The sequence below is a fragment of the Perissodus microlepis genome, chromosome 20, assembly GCF_051167445.1.
Source record: "Perissodus microlepis isolate ML-2025 ecotype Zambia chromosome 20, ASM5116744v1, whole genome shotgun sequence".
In the NCBI taxonomy this organism is placed as follows: domain Eukaryota; kingdom Metazoa; phylum Chordata; class Actinopteri; order Cichliformes; family Cichlidae; genus Perissodus; species Perissodus microlepis.
In genome coordinates this window covers 3,310,258-3,330,818 of record NC_140480.1, presented here as the reverse complement: position 1 = coordinate 3,330,818, position 20,561 = coordinate 3,310,258, and the positions used below count along the sequence as shown (strand labels likewise).

The 20,561-nt window shown below is 41.9% G+C and overlaps 3 protein-coding genes across 8 annotated transcripts in view; 2 read left to right on the top strand and 1 right to left on the bottom strand.

Annotated features, from left to right (window-relative positions):
• Positions 1 to 13,724, top strand: part of dip2ba (DIP2 acetate--CoA ligase B (putative)a) — a 46,122-nt gene extending 32,398 nt beyond the window's left edge. For both annotated transcript variants that reach the window (XM_084916254.1, XM_084916253.1), the window contains 14 exons: positions 508 to 588; positions 744 to 867; positions 1,002 to 1,123; positions 3,190 to 3,301; positions 3,683 to 3,792; positions 7,021 to 7,151; positions 7,240 to 7,408; positions 7,860 to 8,030; positions 8,241 to 8,302; positions 8,418 to 8,475; positions 8,604 to 8,678; positions 8,850 to 9,024; positions 9,271 to 9,394; positions 9,490 to 13,724. In XM_084916254.1, the coding sequence (XP_084772380.1) occupies positions 508 to 588; positions 744 to 867; positions 1,002 to 1,123; positions 3,190 to 3,301; positions 3,683 to 3,792; positions 7,021 to 7,151; positions 7,240 to 7,408; positions 7,860 to 8,030; positions 8,241 to 8,302; positions 8,418 to 8,475; positions 8,604 to 8,678; positions 8,850 to 9,024; positions 9,271 to 9,394; positions 9,490 to 9,742 (1,767 nt within the window). In that variant the 3' untranslated portion in view covers positions 9,743 to 13,724. The remainder of the gene's footprint in view (positions 1 to 507; positions 589 to 743; positions 868 to 1,001; positions 1,124 to 3,189; positions 3,302 to 3,682; positions 3,793 to 7,020; positions 7,152 to 7,239; positions 7,409 to 7,859; positions 8,031 to 8,240; positions 8,303 to 8,417; positions 8,476 to 8,603; positions 8,679 to 8,849; positions 9,025 to 9,270; positions 9,395 to 9,489) is intronic.
• Positions 13,725 to 14,434: 710 nt separating this feature from the next.
• Positions 14,435 to 20,140, bottom strand: LOC146363819 (transmembrane protease serine 12). 2 transcript variants are annotated; one of them, XM_084917307.1, is made up of 5 exons: positions 20,053 to 20,140; positions 18,026 to 18,209; positions 17,596 to 17,873; positions 15,638 to 15,780; positions 14,435 to 15,548 (listed from the first exon to the last, which is right to left on the bottom strand). In XM_084917307.1, exons 1-5 carry the CDS (start codon positions 20,060 to 20,062, stop codon positions 15,309 to 15,311), a joined length of 855 nt encoding a protein of 284 aa, XP_084773433.1. In that variant the 5' UTR covers positions 20,063 to 20,140; the 3' UTR covers positions 14,435 to 15,308. The 2 variants fall into 2 exon arrangements, with proteins under 2 accessions (XP_084773433.1, XP_084773432.1); XM_084917306.1 differs by lacking the exon at positions 20,053 to 20,140 and adding an exon at positions 19,267 to 19,900.
• The window catches only part of scn8aa (sodium channel, voltage gated, type VIII, alpha subunit a), a 51,136-nt gene continuing 50,650 nt past the window's right edge, over positions 20,076 to 20,561 (top strand). For 3 of the 4 annotated variants that reach the window (XM_084917301.1, XM_084917302.1, XM_084917305.1), the window contains exon 1: positions 20,076 to 20,317. The gene's annotated coding sequence lies outside the window, so the exon portion shown is untranslated. The remainder of the gene's footprint in view (positions 20,318 to 20,561) is intronic. The other variant, XM_084917304.1, reaches the window with a different exon arrangement.

The window sequence follows — 20,561 nt, the reverse complement described above, 5'->3', positions numbered from 1 at the left end:
GAGAGACTAATGACATTAATATATTAATAGTGAAGTACCTTTATTTAAGAAACAGCATTCTGAGGGACTAGCAGAAACTTTTTTGTTTTTAATCAAAGTTGTCATGACCCCTTTGTTTTAAAGGCCCAGAGATTGTGAGTTTGTGGCTCCAGTTTACCTCCTTGCTGGTGCAGATGGTCCCAGCATGACCTTTCACAACTTAAAAAAACCAAATACTCTGGACACCTCTGTGCTCCTGTTGCGTCACACTGTGTCCTTGACGTACTTTAAAGTGTTTTCTGTTTAAATTGAACAAATCTGTCACAGAGAGGACTGATTATATATTTATTTGTTATTTTGAAGTCAGGCTTTAAAATATTTTTCTCTTTAATCACTTTTAAATAAGTTATTATTTGCCAACAGTGCCGCTTTGTGTAATTATATCTGTGCATTAAAACATTGTTTGTGTGTTTAATCATCCATCTGTGATGCGTATGTAATGAGCGATTCCTTTCTTTGCCTTTTCAGCACCAGTTCTTGTCTGAAGCTCTGCAGTGGAGAGCCCAAATGGACCCTGACCATGTTTTATACGTGCTGCTCAATGCTAAGGTAGGCTAAACATGAGCATACAGTAAACATAAGAAACGTGCGCATACGTGCCGTGCACCATTACCTTTCTTTTACCTCGGAAATGGTGCCACTCTGTAAATGGTGATCCATTTTGTTGTATGAGATCATCTGTACCAGCACTGTTTTTGCTCTAGGGGGTAGCAGTGTGCACAGCAACTTGTGCTCAGCTACACAAGAGAGCAGAGAAAATCACAGCTACCCTGATGGAGAGAGGAGGTCTCAACACAGGAGACAACGTGGTGCTGCTTTATCCCCCGGGTGTGCACGCCGTTATTATACGTTTCACCTCTTCCTAGTTTTTCATATCAAATAATATGTAAAAGTGCTGTTGTTTAATGTAGTATTTTAACGGCGTCGTAGTTCAACCAGGTTCCCGTCTCCTCCTCCTGTAGGTATCGACCTGATAGCCGCCTTCTATGGCTGTCTCTACGCGGGGGTCATCCCTGTGACTGTGAGGCCGCCCCACCCACAGAATCTGGCTGCTACTCTCCCCACTGTCCGCATGATCATTGACGTGAGTGCACTTCACCACAGCTTTTTTTTTTTTTACTCAAGTATTTCCACAGTATAATGGAGTAATGTATGTGGAATTATTTGAGTACATTGAGTAGTATTTAAACTGTCTTTGTACTTATTCTACCTTGAAGAGCTATTTTAAAGTTCAACACACCAGAAGCGCTCATTTTTCATTTTCGGTTTTATTTTTTTTCACTTAATTTTGTAATGATTTATCCAAAACTAGTAGTTCACAATGAGAACACAGTTCTGTGAGTCTTCTCTAATGCAAATACATCATTTTGCTTTGTTTTTGTTTTTAAGTGATCCACAATCACAGCTAACTAGGGTTCCTTATTCCCAATTTCCCTGAAAATCGAGCTGTTTGAATAGACAGACAAACAGCAACGGAGACAAAAGCACAGTTATGACATTGCACTGTCCATACTGGATCACTTTCATGTACTGAAATATGCATCGCTGACCTTAAAACAAATATGAAGCTTTTTTAGCCACCACTTTAATTCAATTCAATTCAATTCAATTTTATTTATATAGCGCCAAATCACAACAAAAGTCGCCTCAAGGCGCTTCATAGATACAGAGAAAAACCCAACAATCATATGACCCCCTATGAGCAAGCACTTTGGCGACAGTGGGAAGGAAAAACTCCCTTTTAACAGGAAGAAACCTCCGGCAGAACCAGGCTCAGGGAGGGGCGGCCATCTGCTGCGACCGGTTGGGGTGAGAGAAGGAAGACAGGATAAAAGACATGCTGTGGAAGAGAGACAGAGGTTAATAACAGATATGATTCAATGCAGAGAGGTCTATTAATACATAGTGAGTGAGAAAGGTGACTGGAAAGGAAAAACTCAATGCATCTTGGGAATCCCCCGGCAGCCTACGTCTATTGCAGCATAACTAAGGGAGGATTCAGGGTCACCTGGTCCAGCCCTAACTATAAGCTTTAGCAAAAAGGAAAGTTTTAAGCCTAATCTTAAAAGTAGAGATAGTTTCTGTCTCCCGAATCCAAACTGGAAGCTGGTTCCACAGAAGAGGGGCCTGAAAACTGAAGGCTCTGCCTCCCATTCTACTTTTAAATACTCTAGGAACAACAAGTAGGCCTGCAGAGCGAGAGCGAAGTGCTCTAATAGGGTGATATGGTACTACAAGGTCATTAAGATAAGATGGGGCCTGATTATTTAAGACCTTGTATGTGAGGAGCAGGATTTTGAATTCAATTCTGGATTTAACAGGAAGCCAATGAAGGGAAGCCAAAACAGGAGAAATATGCTCTCTCTTTCTAGTCCCTGTCAGTACTCTTGCTGCAGCATTTTGGATTAGCTGAAGGCTTTTCAGTGAGTTTTTTGGACATCCTAATAATAATGAATTACAGTCGTCCAGCCTGGAAGTTATAAATGCATGAACTAGTTTTTCAGCGTCACTCTGAGACAGGATATTTCTAATTTTAGAGATGTTGCGCAAATGGAAGAAAGCAGTCTTACATATTTGTTTAATATGTGCGTTGAAGGACATGTCCTGGTCAAAAATGACTCCAAGGTTCCTCACAGCGTTACTGGAGGCCAAGGTAATGCCATCCAGAGTAAGAATCTGGTTAGATACCATATTTCTAAGATTTTCAGGGCCGAGTACAATAACCTCAGTTTTATCTGAATTAAGAAGCAGAAAGTTAGCGGCCATCCAGGTCTTTATGTCTTTAAGACATTCCTGCAGTTTAACTAATTGGTGTGTGTTATCTGGCTTCATGGACAGATAGAGCTGGGTGTCATCTGCATAGCAGTGAAAATGTATGCTATGTCTTCTAATGATGCTGCCTAAGGGAAGCATGTATAATGTAAACAGAATTGGTCCTAGCACTGAACTTTAATAAACTATCACATCAACGGAAGTGCCCTTCACTAATGAAATGAATACTTCTGTTGGCCACTATAACTGATTTCTCCTGGGCAAAGCAAATGAAATTGGGCTTTACTTTGGAGATCAATGAAATATCAATAACTGAATGCTTCACATTAATCTGTGGCTCTAAACGACCGCGTCTGTGCTCTGTGTTGTGTGCCACAGGTGAGCAAAGCAGCCTGCATCCTCACCACTCAGCCTCTCATGAGGATCCTCAGGTCCAGGGAGGCGGCTGCCAGCGTCAATGTCAAAACGTGGCCCACAATCATTGATACAGGTGACTGAATTAGGAAAGCCTTTAGAGTAACGTGCAGCAGCTGGGTGTCGCTGCGTTTGTGCACGTCTTTAGATGCTAGCAGGTTTAGCTTGAAATAGACACTGTTTGTGCTTTGACTAACTTCAGACATGTACAGTACGTTTCAGTTATTTTAAGCTCTCATTTCTGAAGATAAGAGTGTTGCAGTGAGTTAAAAGTAAAAGTATGGATTTTTAATATGTGCATTGAAAGGATAAAATTACACGTGAAATGATATCACCTTCCCTTTCAACCAGACTATTATCAGACTGTAGCATTAAGAGCAAGATGTATTAGCAAGAAGTATTCGATTTATTTTGTCCAATAAAGACATAACATAAATTCACTTCGCTCGCCTTACAGATGATCTTCCAAGAAAGCGGCCTCCACACATCTACAAACCTCCTACAGCTGAGATGCTAGCCTATCTGGACTTCAGTGTGTCCACCACAGGCATGCTGACTGGAGTCAAGGTAGATTACTCCCACAAATCCTGTACATACGCCAAAAATAATATTAACAAACAAACAGAAATTAATGTGATTTCATTTATTTTTTTTATATGAATTTCTTTAGCCAGAAAATGTTTCATTTTCTTCTTCTGTGTCTTCTCTTGGATGTTTGACCTTTACTCAGCTGGTCTACTTCAGTATATTGACAACAGAATTATGACACAGAGATTAAATATTTTCATATTTACACAGACATGGCCAAAAATATTTGGTAGTTGCACAAATTGTCTATTTGACATACTTTGCTTGTTTTTATGATATAGTGAAGGACATTTGTGCAGTTAAAATGACATTCAAAATTTTTTATTGGTTAATAAATCAAATTTATGCCGACAGTCAGTATTTACAGTGTGTTGACATTTTGGGATGCTGACTGTCCGTCTCCTAAGCTGATTCACTCCTGCCTCATCGGTATTGAGGTTGTTTGTGGGCTTCTGCTTATTCACGCACTTTTTTTAGGGCTGACCATAGATTCTTGATCGCATTAACATCTGGGGAATTTCCTGGCCGTGGCTCTGAAATGTTAATTTGATGATCTCAGAGCCACTAAGTTATCACTTTTGCCTTGAGACGTGGTGCTGGAGACATCCATCATGCAAAGTGCTCCTTTGATGGAGGAAGAAGTTATTCTTTGAGGAAGCTTTTAGTGTGGTCAGGCAGAAGCCCACAAACTGCAGTCAGCTTTGAGCGTTGCTAAAGCGGGAATTGGCCCAGAAGCTGATGTCCAACTTGCCACAGAGAACAGCAGAACTTATTAGAAGAAGGACCTCTAAATACTGTTTGCATAACTCTGATTTATTTGCCAATAAAAGTTGTTGAGCCTGTTGATTTTATGAGGTTAAAAGACATGTAAGAAATGGTTAATTTAGATCAGATTTTATATACAACAAAGGAGTGGAGATATTGAAGGTATATGAGTTTAAATACCTGGGGGTAAAACATGCAAAGCAAGAAAGAGCGGTGAAGATGAGAGTGCAGGCAGGGTAGAGTGGGTGGAGATGAGTGGCAGGGGTGATTTGTGACAGAAGGATAACAGTAAGAGTGAAAGGGAAGGTTTACAAGATAGCAGAGTGACCTGCTGTGATGTATGGTTTAGAGATGGAGCTGAAGGTGTTGTGATTACATCAGAGGGAAGCTCAGGCTGAGAGGTTTTGAAGGTAAGGCTGAGATGGTCTGGACATGTACACAGGAGGGTCAGTGGATGTAGTGAGCAAAGGATGTTGAAGGTCGAGCTGCTAGGCATGAGGAAAAGAGGAAGACCTCACAGGAGGTTCATGGATATTGTGAAGGAGGACTTGCTGATGTTTTCAGTGGCTTGCAAAAGTATTCGTCCCCCTTGAACTTTTCTACATTTTGTCACATTACAGCCACAAACATGAATCAATTCTATTGGAATTCCACGTGAAAGACCAACACAAAGTGGTGAACACGTGAGAAGTGGAACGAAAATCATACATGATTCCAAACATTTTTTACAAATAAATAACTGCAAAGTGGGGTGTGCGTAATTATTCAGCCCCCTGAGTCAATACTTTGTAGAACCACCTTTTGCTGCAGTTCCAGCTGCCAGTCTTTTAGGGTCTGTCTCTACCAGCTTTGCACATCTACAGACTGAAATCTTTGCCCATTCTTCTTTGCAAAACAGCTCCAGCTCAGTCAGATTAGATGGACAGCATTTGTGAACAGCAGTTTTCAGATCTTGCCACAGATTCTCGATTGGATTTAGATCTGGACTTTGACTGGGCCATTCTAACACATGGATATGTTTTGTTTTAAACCATCCCATTGTTGCCCTGGCTTTATGTTTAGGGTCGTTGTCCTGCTGGAAGGTGAACCTCCGCCCCAGTCTCAAGTCTTTTGCAGACTCCAAGAGGTTTTCTTCCAAGATTGCTCTGTATTTGGCTCCATCCATCTTCCCATCAACTCTGACCAGCTTCCCTGTCCCTGCTGAAGAGAAGCCCCCCCCAGAGCATGATGCTGCCACCACCATATTTGACAGTGGGGATGGTGTGTTCAGAGTGATGTGCAGTGTTAGTTTTCTGCCACACATAGCGTTTTGCATTTTGGCCAAAAAGTTCCATTTTGGTCTCATCTGACCAGAGCACCTTCTTCCACATGTTTGCTGTGTCCCCCACATGGCTTGTGGCAAACTGCAAACGGGACTTCTTATGGTTTTCTATTAACAATGGCTTTCTTCTTGCCACTCTTCCATGAAGGCCAACTTTGTGCAGTGCACGACTAATAGTTGTCCTATGGACAGATTCCCCCACCTGAGCTGTAGATCTCTGCAGCTCGTCCAGAGTCACCATGGGCCTCTTGGCTGCATTTCTGATCAGCGCTCTCCTTGTTCGGCCTGTGAGTTTAGGTGGACGGCCTTGTCTTGGTAGGTTTACAGTTGTGCCATACTCCTTCCATTTCTGAACGATCGCTTGAACAGTGCTCTGTGGGATGTTCAAGGCTTGGGAAATCTTATTGTAGCCTAAGCCTGCTTTAAATGTCTCAATAACTTTATCCCTGACCTGTCTGGTGTGTTCTTTGGACTTCATGGTGTTGTTGCTCCCAATATTCTCTTAGACAACCTCTGAGGGTGTCACAGGGCAGTTGTGGAGCTGTTTTGCAAAGAAGAATGGGCAAGGATTTCAGTCTGTAGATGTGCAAAGCTGGTAGAGACAGACCCTAAAAGACTGGCAGCTGGAATTGGAGCAAAAGGTGGTTCTACAAAGTATCGACTCAGGGGGCTGAATAATTACACACACCCCACTTTGCAGTTATTTATTTATAAAAAATGTTTGGAATCATGTATGATTTTCGTTCCACTTCTCACGTGTTCACCACTTTGTGTTGGTCTTTCACGTGGAATTCCAATAAAATTGATTCATGTTTGTGGCTGTAATGTGACAACATGTGGAAAAGTTCAAGGGGGCCGAATACTTTTGCAAGCCACTGTATATGAGAGGGGAGGATGCTAGAGAATAGGGTGAGATGGAGAAAGATGTTCTGCTGTGGTGACCCCTAAAACGAGCAGCTGAAAGAAGAATACACATTTTTAACTCTAACATGCTACCTGTTCTAATGGTCATCAAACTACGTCTTTATTGATACATATTGAGGTATTAAAATCATACTAATGAGGTGAAGTTTAATGGAGTGAGTCTGGTGGATTTCTTAAAAGTTTCTCTGCTTCTTCAGATGTCTCACGCTGCGGTCAGTACTCTGTGCCGCTCCATTAAACTGCAGTGTGAGCTCTACTCCTCACGCCAAGTAGCCATCTGCCTGGACCCATACTGTGGCCTGGGCTTCGTCCTGTGGTGCCTCTCCAGGTAATTCCAACACAAACATAAAGACAGAATGCCATTATTCTTGTAACACACAGCTTTGCTGTTGCTGACAGTTTTCTCTCGTTTCCAGTGTTTACTCAGGTCACCAGTCCATCCTTATCCCTCCCCTGGAGCTGGAGAGCTCGCTGCCCGTGTGGCTGAGCACGCTCAGTCAGTACAAGATCAGAGACACCTTTTGCTCGTATTCTGTCATGGAGCTCTGCACCAAAGGCCTGGGCACCCAGACGGAGATGCTGAAGGTCACAAACACACTCACATAATCTCCCAGATGTGGTTCCTCCTCTCAGATTAGCGTGCTGTCATTTCTGTTGTTACTCTGACAAACAACACAGTGATAAATTACTTTATGACAGAAAATATTTCTGCTGTGAAGCAGAGTAATAAACACCTGTCTCAGGCTTAAAAAATTATTCACCTTATTCATTCAGACAGATCACCTGCCAGCGAGCTAGCATGCTAATTAAGTAGATTGCATGTTTACAGCCTTATGGGCCTTACATGTATCATATCTGCTTTAAAATCACTATCTGTCTCTGTCTGTGCTCATCTTTATTTTATCCTTTATCTGTCCTCATTCGGTTTTCCTTCTACTTTGGATGAAAATGTTCAGTAATGCAGAATCCATGTTTGCGTCAAGCTACCGTCTACACCTGTTAAAAATGAGTGACCTTTAGCCGTTCGTGTCTGCAGGCGCGCGGTCTGAACCTGTCGTGCGTGCGGAGCTGTGTGGTGATAGCAGAGGAGCGTCCTCGCCTCGCTCTCACGCAGTCTTTCTCCAAGCTCTTCAAAGACCTCGGCCTTTCACCTCGCGCCGTCAGCACCGCCTTTGGCTCGAGGGTCAACCTAGCCATCTGCCTTCAGGTTGGTTTCGCAAATATGCAGTCTTATGAGGACATTTTGACCCAAATCAGGCATTTTTTTTGGTTCTGCTCAACAAAAATAGAAAACCATGTCATCTGAGCTGCACAAGGAGATGTACTGAATGTTAATAACTTCTGATAATAACTTATTCATCTGTAAGCTAAAAATCTTTGTTTTTAATGTATTACCCCCCTCCCTCCGTATCACTAGGGCACTGCTGGACCAGACCCCTCCACTGTCTATGTTGACATGAAGTCCCTGCGTCACGACAGGTAAGGCTGAAGAGTCTCATAAAGCAGCACAAAGGCAACCACATTAGTCACGTGATGCAGCTGGTGGACAACAACAGAAAGACTGACGGGCTTGTCTTTTCTCTGTGTCCCTCAGGGTGAGGCTAGTGGAAAGAGGAGCGCCACAGAGTCTTCCACTCATGGAGTCGGGCACTGTAAGTATTGATCACTGACTGGTAAAACTCACTTATGTGATGCTCACTGTGGCCACAGAACCAGAGCACTAAAAGAGTTGGTTAAAGGAGTCTTAAAGTGAAATTCTCCTCTCATTTCCTCCTCGAAGATCCTACCAGGAGTGAGAGTCATCATAGTCAACCCAGAGACCAGAGGCCCACTGGGAGACTCGCATCTTGGTGAGGTGAGTGCGCAAACATGTGCCACAAACCGTCCGATTTCACCGGCACGGAGTAAAGGAAGAGGGCGACAGTCAAAAGATTTATTTTATGTTGATTTTTAGTCAAATTTCTCTCTTCTTGTCAAAAGTTAGCAGCCAAAGTGATTCAGAAAGTCTTTTTTTTTTTTTGTGCAGATTTGGGTGAACAGCCCACACAATGCCAGTGGCTACTACACCATTTATGGGGAGGAGAGCCTGCAGGCAGACCACTTCAACACCAGGCTCAGCTTTGGGGAGCCCCAAACTCTGTGGGCCAGGACCAGTTACTTGGGTTTCATCAAGAGAACAGAGCTGCTGGATGCAAGTGGAGGTGAGAGGACATTTGATAAAAGATGTTTTGTGACATTGTAATAATGTAATAATGACTTGGAGGAGCAATTGGTGTTGAACCCTTTAAAATGTAAATGCTTGGTTGTACTGAAAGTTCTCATCACAAATGCATCACAACATTGGACCCTAATCTACAGGTTCCACAGTTGTAGCCAGATCTTTAAAACAAGACACTTTATATTGTAGGAACTGTAAATAATCAAATAGTTTTATGTCCCCGGCACAGATCGCCATGATGCCTTGTTTGTGGTGGGATCCCTGGATGAAACGCTGGAGTTGAGGGGGCTGCGTTATCACCCCATTGACATCGAGACGTCCGTGTCCCGCGCCCACCGCAGCATCGCAGAGAGGTAAGGAGCAGCAGATGTGCACTTAACGTGGCGTTGTTGATCCTCGTAGCAAACAGTAGCAGAAACCTGAACTTTTCCCACTTCTCGCTTCGCAGTGCCGTGTTTACATGGACCAACCTGCTGGTGGTGGTGGCGGAGCTTAGCGGCTCGGAGCAGGAGGCCTTGGACCTGGTGCCACTCGTCACCAACGTGGTCCTGGAGGAGCACCACCTCATCGTCGGAGTGGTGGTCATCGTGGACCCGGGGGTGATCCCCATCAACTCCCGGGGAGAGAAGCAGAGGATGCATCTACGAGACTCCTTCCTGGCTGACCAACTGGACCCCATCTACGTGGCCTACAACATGTGAACACCCTTCACCAACTGATGCAGAAACCTGAGCCAGGCTCCGAGAACAGACAACGAGGGAGAAGGACTTTGGGGACGTGTACAGTAGCAGCCCCGAAGTTAAAACCTCAGACACACTCATTGGAAATGCCAAACGGCGTGGGAACGCGAGAAACAACTCAAGTACTGTAACGACAACATGCTTCCCTCTCAGAAACTGTTCTGTCTTTACTTCCACCTGCTCGATTGCTGCAGTCCAGGTTCACTGAGATTTCTACTGTGGGGCCTGACACTTTCTCTGCTCCTGAAAGGTAGACGCACGTGTCGACTGGGAGAAATCCCATCATCCTTTTTTTTCTGCACCCACCTCTCCCTCGTCAAACTCATGTTTTTAGGATATTTTAATTACTCCCAGAAAGAGAAGAATGGAATCCTCCCCTCATTTTTCTGTCCTTTTGCTTTCCTCCTGAACCATGCATGCTCATGTGTCAGATTTTCCTGTTTTTTTTAAACCCGTCTAATCTTGAAGGTGCACTGGAACTTCTCCCCTTGCACTTTACGTCCTCGCACCTCGATTTCCTGTCTCCTGCCTCCCCCACCCCTCATGCCTGCTGCTGTCAAAAAGAGCAAATCCACATCAGTATTAAAAGCGCCACAAGCAAGCACAGCCCACAGCGGGCAGTCCTGACACAATTGCCCACCAGGTGCACAGTGGCGTCCACTTTCCATCACACGCGATGTTTGCTGGCAGACTTAGTGTCGACAATGACAAAACAAAAAAATATCTTTAAAAAAATGCTTGAATTACTTGTTGGTGTGGGAAAAGAAAGACTTCATGAACCCGAGTAGTAAAGATGAAACAGATTCTTCATCTTCGGTGTGAGTAGGAGTCGGTGGGGTAGATAGCTCGTATGATTGTGATAGTACTAATCTATTTTTAAAAAGCGCCAATTTTCAGAACAACTTTCGAAACTATAGTCTGTGTTTAGGTGTGCATGCCAGCTGGGAGTGCAGGTGACGTCTACATGCGGGCTCGAAACAAAACGAAAACAAGCTTCGCGAGCCAAGGATTCTCACAGCAGTTGTTTCGCTGCCTATGCTGAATGTTCAGGCTTTGTCACAGTTTTTGTGCCTCTCATGTAAAAGCATTCACAGCCTCCCGGCGCTCAACAAGAGTTGCTCTTAAAGAAGAAATAAGTACCCGGTGTTAATGAGGGAGACCAAGAATGTTCTGAAGTTATTCCCAGACAACCTTCTGTTTCTCTTCTCCTTTTAACACGTTTGCAGCTAACTCTCTTTACTCTTTATCTGTCAGCTAAAACGTTGTAAAGAAATAAATACGTATGACTATAAATGACAGCACTGTTTGTGTTGTACAAATGTAGCTATAGCCAGTATAGATGAGCGTTTGGTTCATCTAAAGGTTTTGTTTTTTAAGGAAATATCTTGAGAACAGTGGTGTCTCTGTGTGAATGTGTCGTTTTTCTCACCGGGTATTTATTTTCTTTAAAAAAATCTCACAAACTTTTGTGACTTCACCCATGAGAAGAACTAACCGGAAGTGATTTGAAATTTGTCCGATCGCACCTTCAATGTGGTCTCCTTGTGCACCCCAGAACAGCTAATGCACCTCTCACTGGTGCATTAGACTGAACATTTCAGACTGGATTTAGTTTTGCTGAAGAGGAAAACACCTCAGGGATACAAATCTGGCACAGCAAGTGCAACAGGGAGGCTACACAGTAGAATTTGCCGTTGTGATGTGCAGCTTTTGGGCCTGGATCCTGTGGACTCATGAGCTGAAAACTATTGTTTGTTCTTTGGGTTGTAGATGACAACCAGCTTGCTCAGTCTGACAGTTTTGCAGGGACATTTTGGTAACCTTAGGAAAGTAGGAGAGATAGCAAAGGCCAATTTAATCCAGGCTCCTGCAGCTGAGCTCCAGCATCGCCCGATATGCACGGGGAACTTCCAGGGAGAGATTCAAATTAGAAAGTTGGGGGAAGTTTTTAAGGTTTTCTTTTTGTGGGTGAAGTCGCCAAATTTCTTTATAAAGTCAAATGTTTAGCTCTAATGTGGCTTTAATGTGATGTTAATACATCGGAGGCTTAATCTGGAGTTTGGCACTCTAGGCTCTGAAAGCAATAGCAGACCAAAAAAACGCTAAACAAAATTTAAGGTCCAACTTCTCTGTGTTCAAGGGCCGTTTTGTTCGGCTTCGCCTGGCTTGGTCTGAGGTTCTGAAGTGAGCTGCTAGCTTTCAGTCTGTGTGTAGTTTTCCACCTTATATCAAAGAACGTGTTTCATTTAGTGTCACAGCTGATTAGATAAATGTAGAAAATCTGAAGGCAAGTCGGTGCCTTTTACCATGGTGACATTTACGATAATGGACCATTGAATTAAAAAAAAAAAAAAAAAAAGCAAAACAAAGAAACCAAGAATGAGGAGCTTTGCCTTATTAAACCTGTGGAACTTCTGTACTTTTATTGCTTATTTAAAGAACTGTTTCACCGAATCTAAGCGAGAAATCGGAAACCAGTTTGTAGCTCAAAACTCACACATACATTTTAAAAAAAAAAGAAGTTTTTTAAGAGGAAGGCTGGTGTTTCATGTTCGTGCTCATACCTTTCTGATTTTAACATAACCATCATCACTCAGACCCATTAATTCTGAATGTGGGCAACACTAAAAAAAAAGAAAATGAACTGGGAACAATCCGCAACAAACCTGTGATTCAAAAGATTTTTTAAAAATTGCAGAACCCTCCTTTAAAAAGTGAAGTAATAAAGATGTCTGTATACTGTATTTTAGAGGTCAAATACTGTATTACTGGTGTTAATGTGTACATGAAAATGAATCTGTAGATAAAAAAAAACAAAAAAAAACTTGACTTGATCTTTCATACTTGACAGCATTTTCTGCATTGTTATTATTTTAAGGTTACCACATCGCAAGCAACAAAAAAAAGGTTTCAGTGGGCAGGAACAAACGTGCACTTTCCCAATATCATTTTATGTGTGTGTGAGAGTGTGTGTGTGTGCGCGCGTGTGTGTTCAGCAGTGATATTTGGCTTTTATGGTGCAACAAGTTTTGTCTTTTGTAAGAATTTTCCCAAAATGGTAAACCTGTTTTTTTTAATTTCTTCTTCTTTTTTTTTTAATGTCGCCTCCACTGTATTTTTACTCTTTCCATCCAAAATTGGAATTTTAATATATTTTCTAGGGATTTCATCAATATTTTCCTGATGCAATCTTTATCTGCAAGCAGCTGGTTTGATGTAGGAGCGGCTTTGTCGCACGTCGATTAAACCACGTTTCAATCGGTGACCGACACCGACGGCGTGTGTGCGTGCCAGTGAAATTGGAGTCACGCGTCTTCTGAGGTTTCTGAGGCTGCTGTGTGATTATTGCTTTGTCGCTACTGTTTCACTCTGACAAGTTTTAATAAAGTTTTATAATTTCATGTTGGCCTTCAAGCCTTTTCAATAGACATTGGTGCTATTCAATAAGGGAAAGTTGACAGTTTTGTTCTCCAGTGTCATTACAAGAAGATGCCCTTTTGTGTGAAACCAAGTCATTCTTTTTCCATGCCAACATGTCTTCAGTCACTCCATACTTGCATCATCATCGGTTCGGGATCTGATGGACAATGCGCTCTGAATATTTATGTGAGTTTTCATATTGTGTTGTGACGAATGGCGAACATTTCAAACCTCCAAAGTTATCCTAAGCACAAAATGTAAATGTACCTGCGAGGTAATGAAATTAGGATCTTTTACTCGTACACGCAAACGCAAAACCCCACAAACTCAAGGGCCCACAATGTATACCTCAGCAACTGTCTGTTCACTATGCATCGTCGAGCTGCAGCAAAGACATTCTCAACTGGTTAATGGTGCGATAACTTCTAACAACAACAACAACAACATGTCTTACTTGACAAAAACACTGTCACTCTGTCATTGGATGTGTTTCATGTCAAATAATAAAAAAATTGCTTTGTCAGACTTGTCTTGTACTTCTTCTTTTCTCATCTGCAACAAGAAAGAAAATGGCATCTTCCCTCCAGCAGGTGTCAGTGTTTCTGCTCTGTGTGTGTGTTGGGGGGGTGTTAAGATGCCACACTTCAGTTTTGCGTTTCTTACAAATATTCACATCTAATAAAATAAGATATTTCTTTACTTGAACCAACAGATAATTAATAGTTGATTGATGATCAACTAATTGCAACAAAGGTCCCGTCAAACCACTTTATATTCTACGGTAAAGTCCCGACAATATATAAGGAAAATTCCAATAATCACACGACTTCCTACTGGCAAGCATTTGGCGACACTGGGAAGGAAAAACTCCCTTTTAACAGGAAGAAACCTCTGGTAGAACCAGGCTCAGGGAGGGGCAGCTTTCTGCTACGCCCGTTTGGGAGTGAGGGGCAGGGGGGGCGATAAAACCACACTGTGGAAGAGAGCCAGAGATTTGATAATAAGTCATGATTAAATGCAGAGTGGAAACACAAAGAAAGTGAAAAAGAAACAATGCATCATGGGAAGACCCCAGCAGCCTAGGCCTATTGCTGTGTAACAAAGTAGTATCAGAAAGGAAGAAGCTTTACATTTAGTTACTTTTTTATTCATTTATTTTTATATATATATATATATATATATATATATATATATATATATATATATATATATATATATATATATTAATGCAAGAATAATTCGATTTCTGAAACAGAATAATTTAGTTTTATTAGACACTGGAAATGTGTTTCTTAAAAGAAAAGCTTTCTTAAAAACACCATCTAGAAACTCTAAATCAGGCTAATCAGTTAAAATCAGGCTGTTAATACATTTATATAATCACCTACAGACATGCCATTAATCCAGGAATTAAACTTAATACAATCTGTCGCTCTTAATAAAGTTTTTTTCTGGATGTTTTAAAGCTTTTATTAGGAAAAAAAAAAGGAAACTTCTGGTCTTCCTAATAAATAAAAGCTCTGACATCTTTTTTTTTACCCACTCAGGAGTTTAAAAGCTCTTCTCTCTTCTGCTGAGTGCCTTAAAAACTCTATGAGATAATCTAAGCAAGATAAGTTGTTGTGGAAATGTCGCCAATAAAGTGAATTCCAAGGAAGCAGCTGCCTTTCACAGTCATATTACAGCTGTCGTATTTCTAATGGACTCGTCTCGCCAAAGGAAACAACTCCTTGCAGCAGAGAAATAAAAACCATCCATTATTAGCACTTCTTAACCCTCCTTCTATTACTGATAACAAAAGCAACGTGTTAAAAAATGCGAGCTCATTTTAAGACGAAGCATATGTCATCACATACATGTGTCTCTGTCTGTATTTACATGCTGTACAAAGAAAATTAATAAACAGATATCTCATGTGAAACAATCAGAGCGTTTCTGGCTTGACAACAAATTACACCATCACTCCAAAGTAAGCTGCTGTGCCTTTAAAAAAGCTCTGACAGCTCTAACAGGGTTGTTGTTATGAACTGTGTATGAAAAAATAAGCGTGTGGCGTTCAGAGCTGTTTGCTTTAGTTAGGATATTTATTGCTGCCAGTCTGGATGTTTCAGAGCAGCGTCAAAGCAGCAGCGAGCAGCGCTGCGATGACTCCCGTGCTCGCTCTGTGGACAGCAGATGCTGCTACCGCTGTCTGACTCGCAGTCAGCCACTTTGAAAAAATGCTGACTCGTGCGTACACCCCAGGCTTGTGAGGAAGTCCACACTCATCTCCGAAGCTCGTCACGCCAACCAGATAAAACCTATCCTGATTCTCGCTGTAGCACTGCAGCGGGCCCCCGCTGTCACCCTGAAGCAGACACAAACAGCGTGAAGTTTTCTTTCAACCAGCCCGTAGTGACTTAATAAAAAACAAAAACAAAACCCAAGGATCAGCACCTGACAGGAATCGGCTGCTCCGCTCTCCAGTCCTGCGCAGATCATCTTCTCAGTGATGATGCCGTTATACCAGGTGACCCGGTTACATGTTCGTCTGTCGATGAGCTCCACCTCAGCTTCCTGCAGTTTGTTCGTCTGCGGGCCTGCAGTTCACACACCAAAGATGCTTTGAAAAAACTTTATTAATATATGTGATGTAATGTGAGAGTGACATTTAAAAGCAGAGGAAAAAAATCATGCTTTCAGTATCTACATGATATAATATATTCAAAAACAGGTCACTAGCAGCCCATTGTGACTCGGTTGTAGATTAGACTGTGATAGCCACACTTGTGCGACCTGCCCTAGAAATGACAGTTTTCCACATCTGTTGCACTGAGTGACCGCCCAACTCGAAGCTGATGTGCCACCTTATTTGTGAGGCACTGTAACCTGGTCAACAAATGCCTTGCGCAGCATGAACACCTGATTTGACAATTCTGCACTTCTCAGGTTTCAGAGTGCACCCCAGTGATCTCCATATGGCGTTTCACTGATTCTTTCTTTCTATTCAGTGTGATCTTTTCTGTTTCCAGGAGTTGTTGTAGAGATATAAGAGCCTGACCTGATACCCGACTTTTTGAAATGGATATACACAGCCGAGCTCTAACTGGGACTTGAAATTGTGTTAAAGAGGTTCTAAAACCGTTCCTTTCATCACTCAGTGGTGTCCTTCATATCTCCTGTCAGATGTCACCAGTGTAACATCACCACAGTTTGCCTTCAGTGCAGCAAACAAGCCTTGGGAGTCGTTCTTATCTGACAGAATCTGCAATTCTTCTCCTTCTTTTTGTAGCATCAGGAACTCCAAGTGTTTCTTTCTTTCTGCGTTTTGGTCTTTACTGTGAGGAAGGCTGGTTCTGACTTTCTAGAAGTTTCTGGATTTCTACACAATCCTCTGAAAACCAGCGGGCTGTATTTTGAGTAGCAGCCTTCAAGATCTCAAGATGTTCTTAAGAATCTTCAAGAGCCAGTTCAACTGCCCTGGCAAATCTTTTTGGTATTCAACACATGCCAGCTTAACAACATCAAGTTTTCTAGTTTTCATCTTATGAGGTAGGCTTCAGGGCTAAGACGAGCTCTAACATTCAGCAACGTGCATTATCTCTGTTGATAAGAACTTATGAAAGGCCACATAATAGTCAAGTAGATGTTAAGTTCAGCAGTAACTTGCCAGTGGAGTTTTTTTCACCTTTACTAAAATTTCTCATCGTTCTCTTTGTAAACTTTTCCTGCTCTCACATTAAACTTCCAGAGGATGAGAAGTTTGTCTGCTGCACTGATGACTTCTAAAACCGGACATACAGATAATACAGCTGCAAATACTTCAGAACCCCTTCACTTTTTGCATGCTTTGGTTGACATCAATAAACTCAGCTATTTCAATCATTTTCTTAACCTTTCATCTGACTTGTGTTGCCAGGAGCTGGCAGAGCCCACATTCAGATGTGTTAATAAAAGATAAAAAGATCAGTAGTAAATCTCTGTTTCTCTACCTGATAAATGTGTAAAATTGAAGAAAAAGTTCTGCTATCTCACTGTACAGACTCTCCTATTTCCTATTTACAAAAACAACAAACAGGTTTTATTCATTTTCAAAAATGTTCTTTTGTTGAACTAAAATTTCTATGGTAGAAAATGGAAAACAGACTTTTTTGTCATTTACTTGTTTATCTATTACTTAGCTCCTTTGATATAGTATAAATGGGTGTGGCTGTTGGTCTTTGTCAGCATGTAAAGTTGTAAAACTTATAAAAATACGTTTAAAAGTCCAAAAATTTATCATTCACTTTTTCCAAAAATGTAAAATGGGCCATATTGGCTCCAATTTTGCCCCCCAGACCTTATGTTTGACATCCCTGCCCTAAACTAAATACGATTTTTTCTTATTTTAAAATAGTAACTCTGGCCTTTCCCACCTTTGTAATAGGTGCTTCCCCATCCACTGATGAAGCAGTGGCTGAGGTTGAGCGTGGCCTCATGGATCACATCACCAGGAAAGCAAATAGGCTGGATGTAGTTGGTGAACTTAAAGGGCGAGCTGAGCAGCAACAGCGTCACGTCGTTATCGGATGTGATAATGTTGTAATCATCGTGCATTTTCACTCCCCTGATGGAGCGGACCTGGGCGTATTTTCCTGGAGAAGATAGCGTATTTAGTCCTGCCACCACACGAAAATAGCTTAGGCCGATCCGTCTGGACACAAAAGAAAAGAGTAAAACAAAAACATATACGTAAATGGAAGCAGACTCTGTCAGCGTTTACCTTCACGCCAATAACGTTGCGGTAAAGACACCCCCCCAATTGTTTGTGCAAAGTGCCCTAACTGTTACTTTTAAGGGACTCACAGGTGATGGTAGAAGCAGTGTGTGGCAGTGAGCACCCAGACGCTACTGAGGATAGTGCCACCACAGTGGTGTCTGTATTGGATCTGGATGCTGACCTGCCATGGCCACGCCCCCTCGGGAGCCTCCCGGCCACCCACAATCCGAGAAGCACCTGGAGGACCAAAAAGAGGCCGTTCCCCACAACCTAATAAAGATTAAAAAAAAGGTTTTAAGTTGACTTGTACGTAAACTTTAAATGTGTTTTTCATTTTAATGTGAAAAACACAATTATACAGCTCCTTTCTAGTGTTACTCACCACTCAAATATACAGGTCATATCGGTAGTAGTCTCATAATAATATTGTAGTACTGGTTGACGCTTTAACATATTAGGATACTATTACCATATAATGATAATCGCATTAACCATACCTTAATTACTTGGACATTACTTGGATACTAGTAATATCCCCTTAACTGGATTATTGAGAGGGATCCAACATTAACTTTCTGGGGTAATAACCTGCTATTTTTATACTGTTACCTGCTTGTTTCTCCTTGTTCACCCCCCTATTACCACATTCTTGCCGAGCTGTACTAAAAAGTGCTACCGAATAATTTTCAAAGCGCAACAGACATCCAAAATAGCCAATGATTATATAGGTTTTGGTGACAGCAGTGGTGATAGAAACCAAACGAATATATATAAAATATAAAAATTTGAATAAAATAGTATTAGTTGTTTTTGTCTGCTTTTGTGATGACACATAATAGTGAATAGTGGGTGAATGGTTAAATTTTTCTTAAAGTGCAAAACTGCGGGTGATGTGCTAGTTAATCTTTCTGTTAGTAAAGAAACAAAGAAAGCACATTTTCAGCGAGGAAGTGAACTGAGTGTATCACTGAGACCTCATCATATCATAACACAAATAAAATGTTTATCAGGTAAAGTGCTGAGTCACAGTCAGCACATGGACCCAGTAAAGTTAGCTGCTCAATATTAGCCATCATCTCAAAAAGCTGAACTGAGACACCTGTTTTAAACAAAACAAAACAAAACTTATATTAGTTCATTAGAAAATTAGAAAATTTCACCTAAATAACACTCGGGTCCAAGAAAGAGGGGCTGTGCTAAAAAAACAACAACAAAAAAACACCGCAAAACAGGATCTGAAGTTACTGATAATCAAAAACTGGCTGAATACTTTACTAAAAAGTGGAGGAAAAGAAGAAATAACACTTAAACTTCTGCAGGTACTCACTCTTCTGTGGCGAAGTGGATAATGCAGTCAAATAGCAGACGTTCAGACACAGGAGAAGACCTTTTAACTCCATTTAGTTTAAACTCTTTTCCTTCATAAATGTATATATAAATATATATGTGTATTTTTGATCGCAAACAGAAACTGTTCCGACCACCGATGACGTCAGGTGCACGTTCAGCTCTTTTGATCTGCGTAAAAAAAGTTTTAACGGAAAAGCAGCTACTTTAAAGAAACGTGAAAGCTCTTGATATATTTTAAGGCTCCGTTTGCATTGATTCACACACGAGCGCGCGCATTACGTAACAGCAAAAAGACAGAGGGCAGGTTAGCGGATTAAGAGCTGCCTATTTGCATTTAAATTTGTGCTATTAAAGGGCGAAGTGCTGGAGGAGGCCTGTAAGTGAAAACAGTCATTTGGAGATGAGGTGCTCGGCTTAAATAATATATTTGCAAGTATGTGACGATAAGTGAACAAATGTTTATAACACTGATGTGTAACATGTGAGAAAGAGAAACAATTAAGGCGTTAGTTGTGTGTTCGCGCGCGCGTGTGTGTAACTGTGTTTTCATACACTCATCAGCTTTAATGTCTTTCAAGAAACTATTATTTTCTTCCCATATCTCAGACATGTAGTGGCCTCCCCTATTTGAATGCCTACACATGATAAATTCCTGCATTGCACACACACTACACACACACTGCACACACACACTGCTCACACAGTGAGCCAATGCGTTTTGTCAGAAAAACCTTGAGCGTGTTTTCTGCGCACAGTCTCTCACCATGGATCATCCCTGATCCTGTGCTGTGAGGCGCTCACTGGGGGGGTTTGGAGTCTGCGGGCCTAAATGACCTTTACGATTTTACGAAACGCGCTCTCCGACACTCCCTCACATTCTGCTGAGAGTCATCAATTATGCAGGAAAACCGCTCGCGCTGAGGGGGAAGGTAGCAGCAACAATATGGCGACAACCGCAGTTTCTCCCCAAGCCTTTTCACATCTGCAGTCCTGCAACGGCTCTCTGGATTCATTGTAACGCTTACGAAGTGAGTATCCTTCGTTTGTAACCGTTGGGGAAAGCCTGGCGCGCGTCGGTAGGTGAGGGCAGATTTTCTCTCCGTCGGTAGGCTATCCCTGCGTAGCCTAAATGTCGCAGAGCTGCACACTGCCCCGCATCTTTTTTTGGGGGAGCGAGCGCGACGAAACAGGGTGTCTGCGCTCGATGGGCATCTACCGGCTGAACCAGTGCGAAGAGGGGGGGAAATATATTTAACAGCCAGTTGTTGTCGG

What these genes read in the sequence shown, in the direction of transcription:
- LOC146363819 (XM_084917306.1), bottom strand. Translation starts at nt 19,339, where the DNA reads ATGGAGTTAAAAGGTCTTCTCCTGTGTCTGAACGTCTGCTATTTGACT. An exon ending in ATCCACTTCGCCACAGAAGA is followed by an intron (nt 18,210 to 19,266) that starts GTGAGTACCTGC and finishes AATCTTTATTAG; the next exon opens with GTTGTGGGGAACGGCCTCTT. An exon ending in CACTGCTTCTACCATCACCT is followed by an intron (nt 17,874 to 18,025) that starts GTGAGTCCCTTA and finishes TTTTGTGTCCAG; the next exon opens with ACGGATCGGCCTAAGCTATT.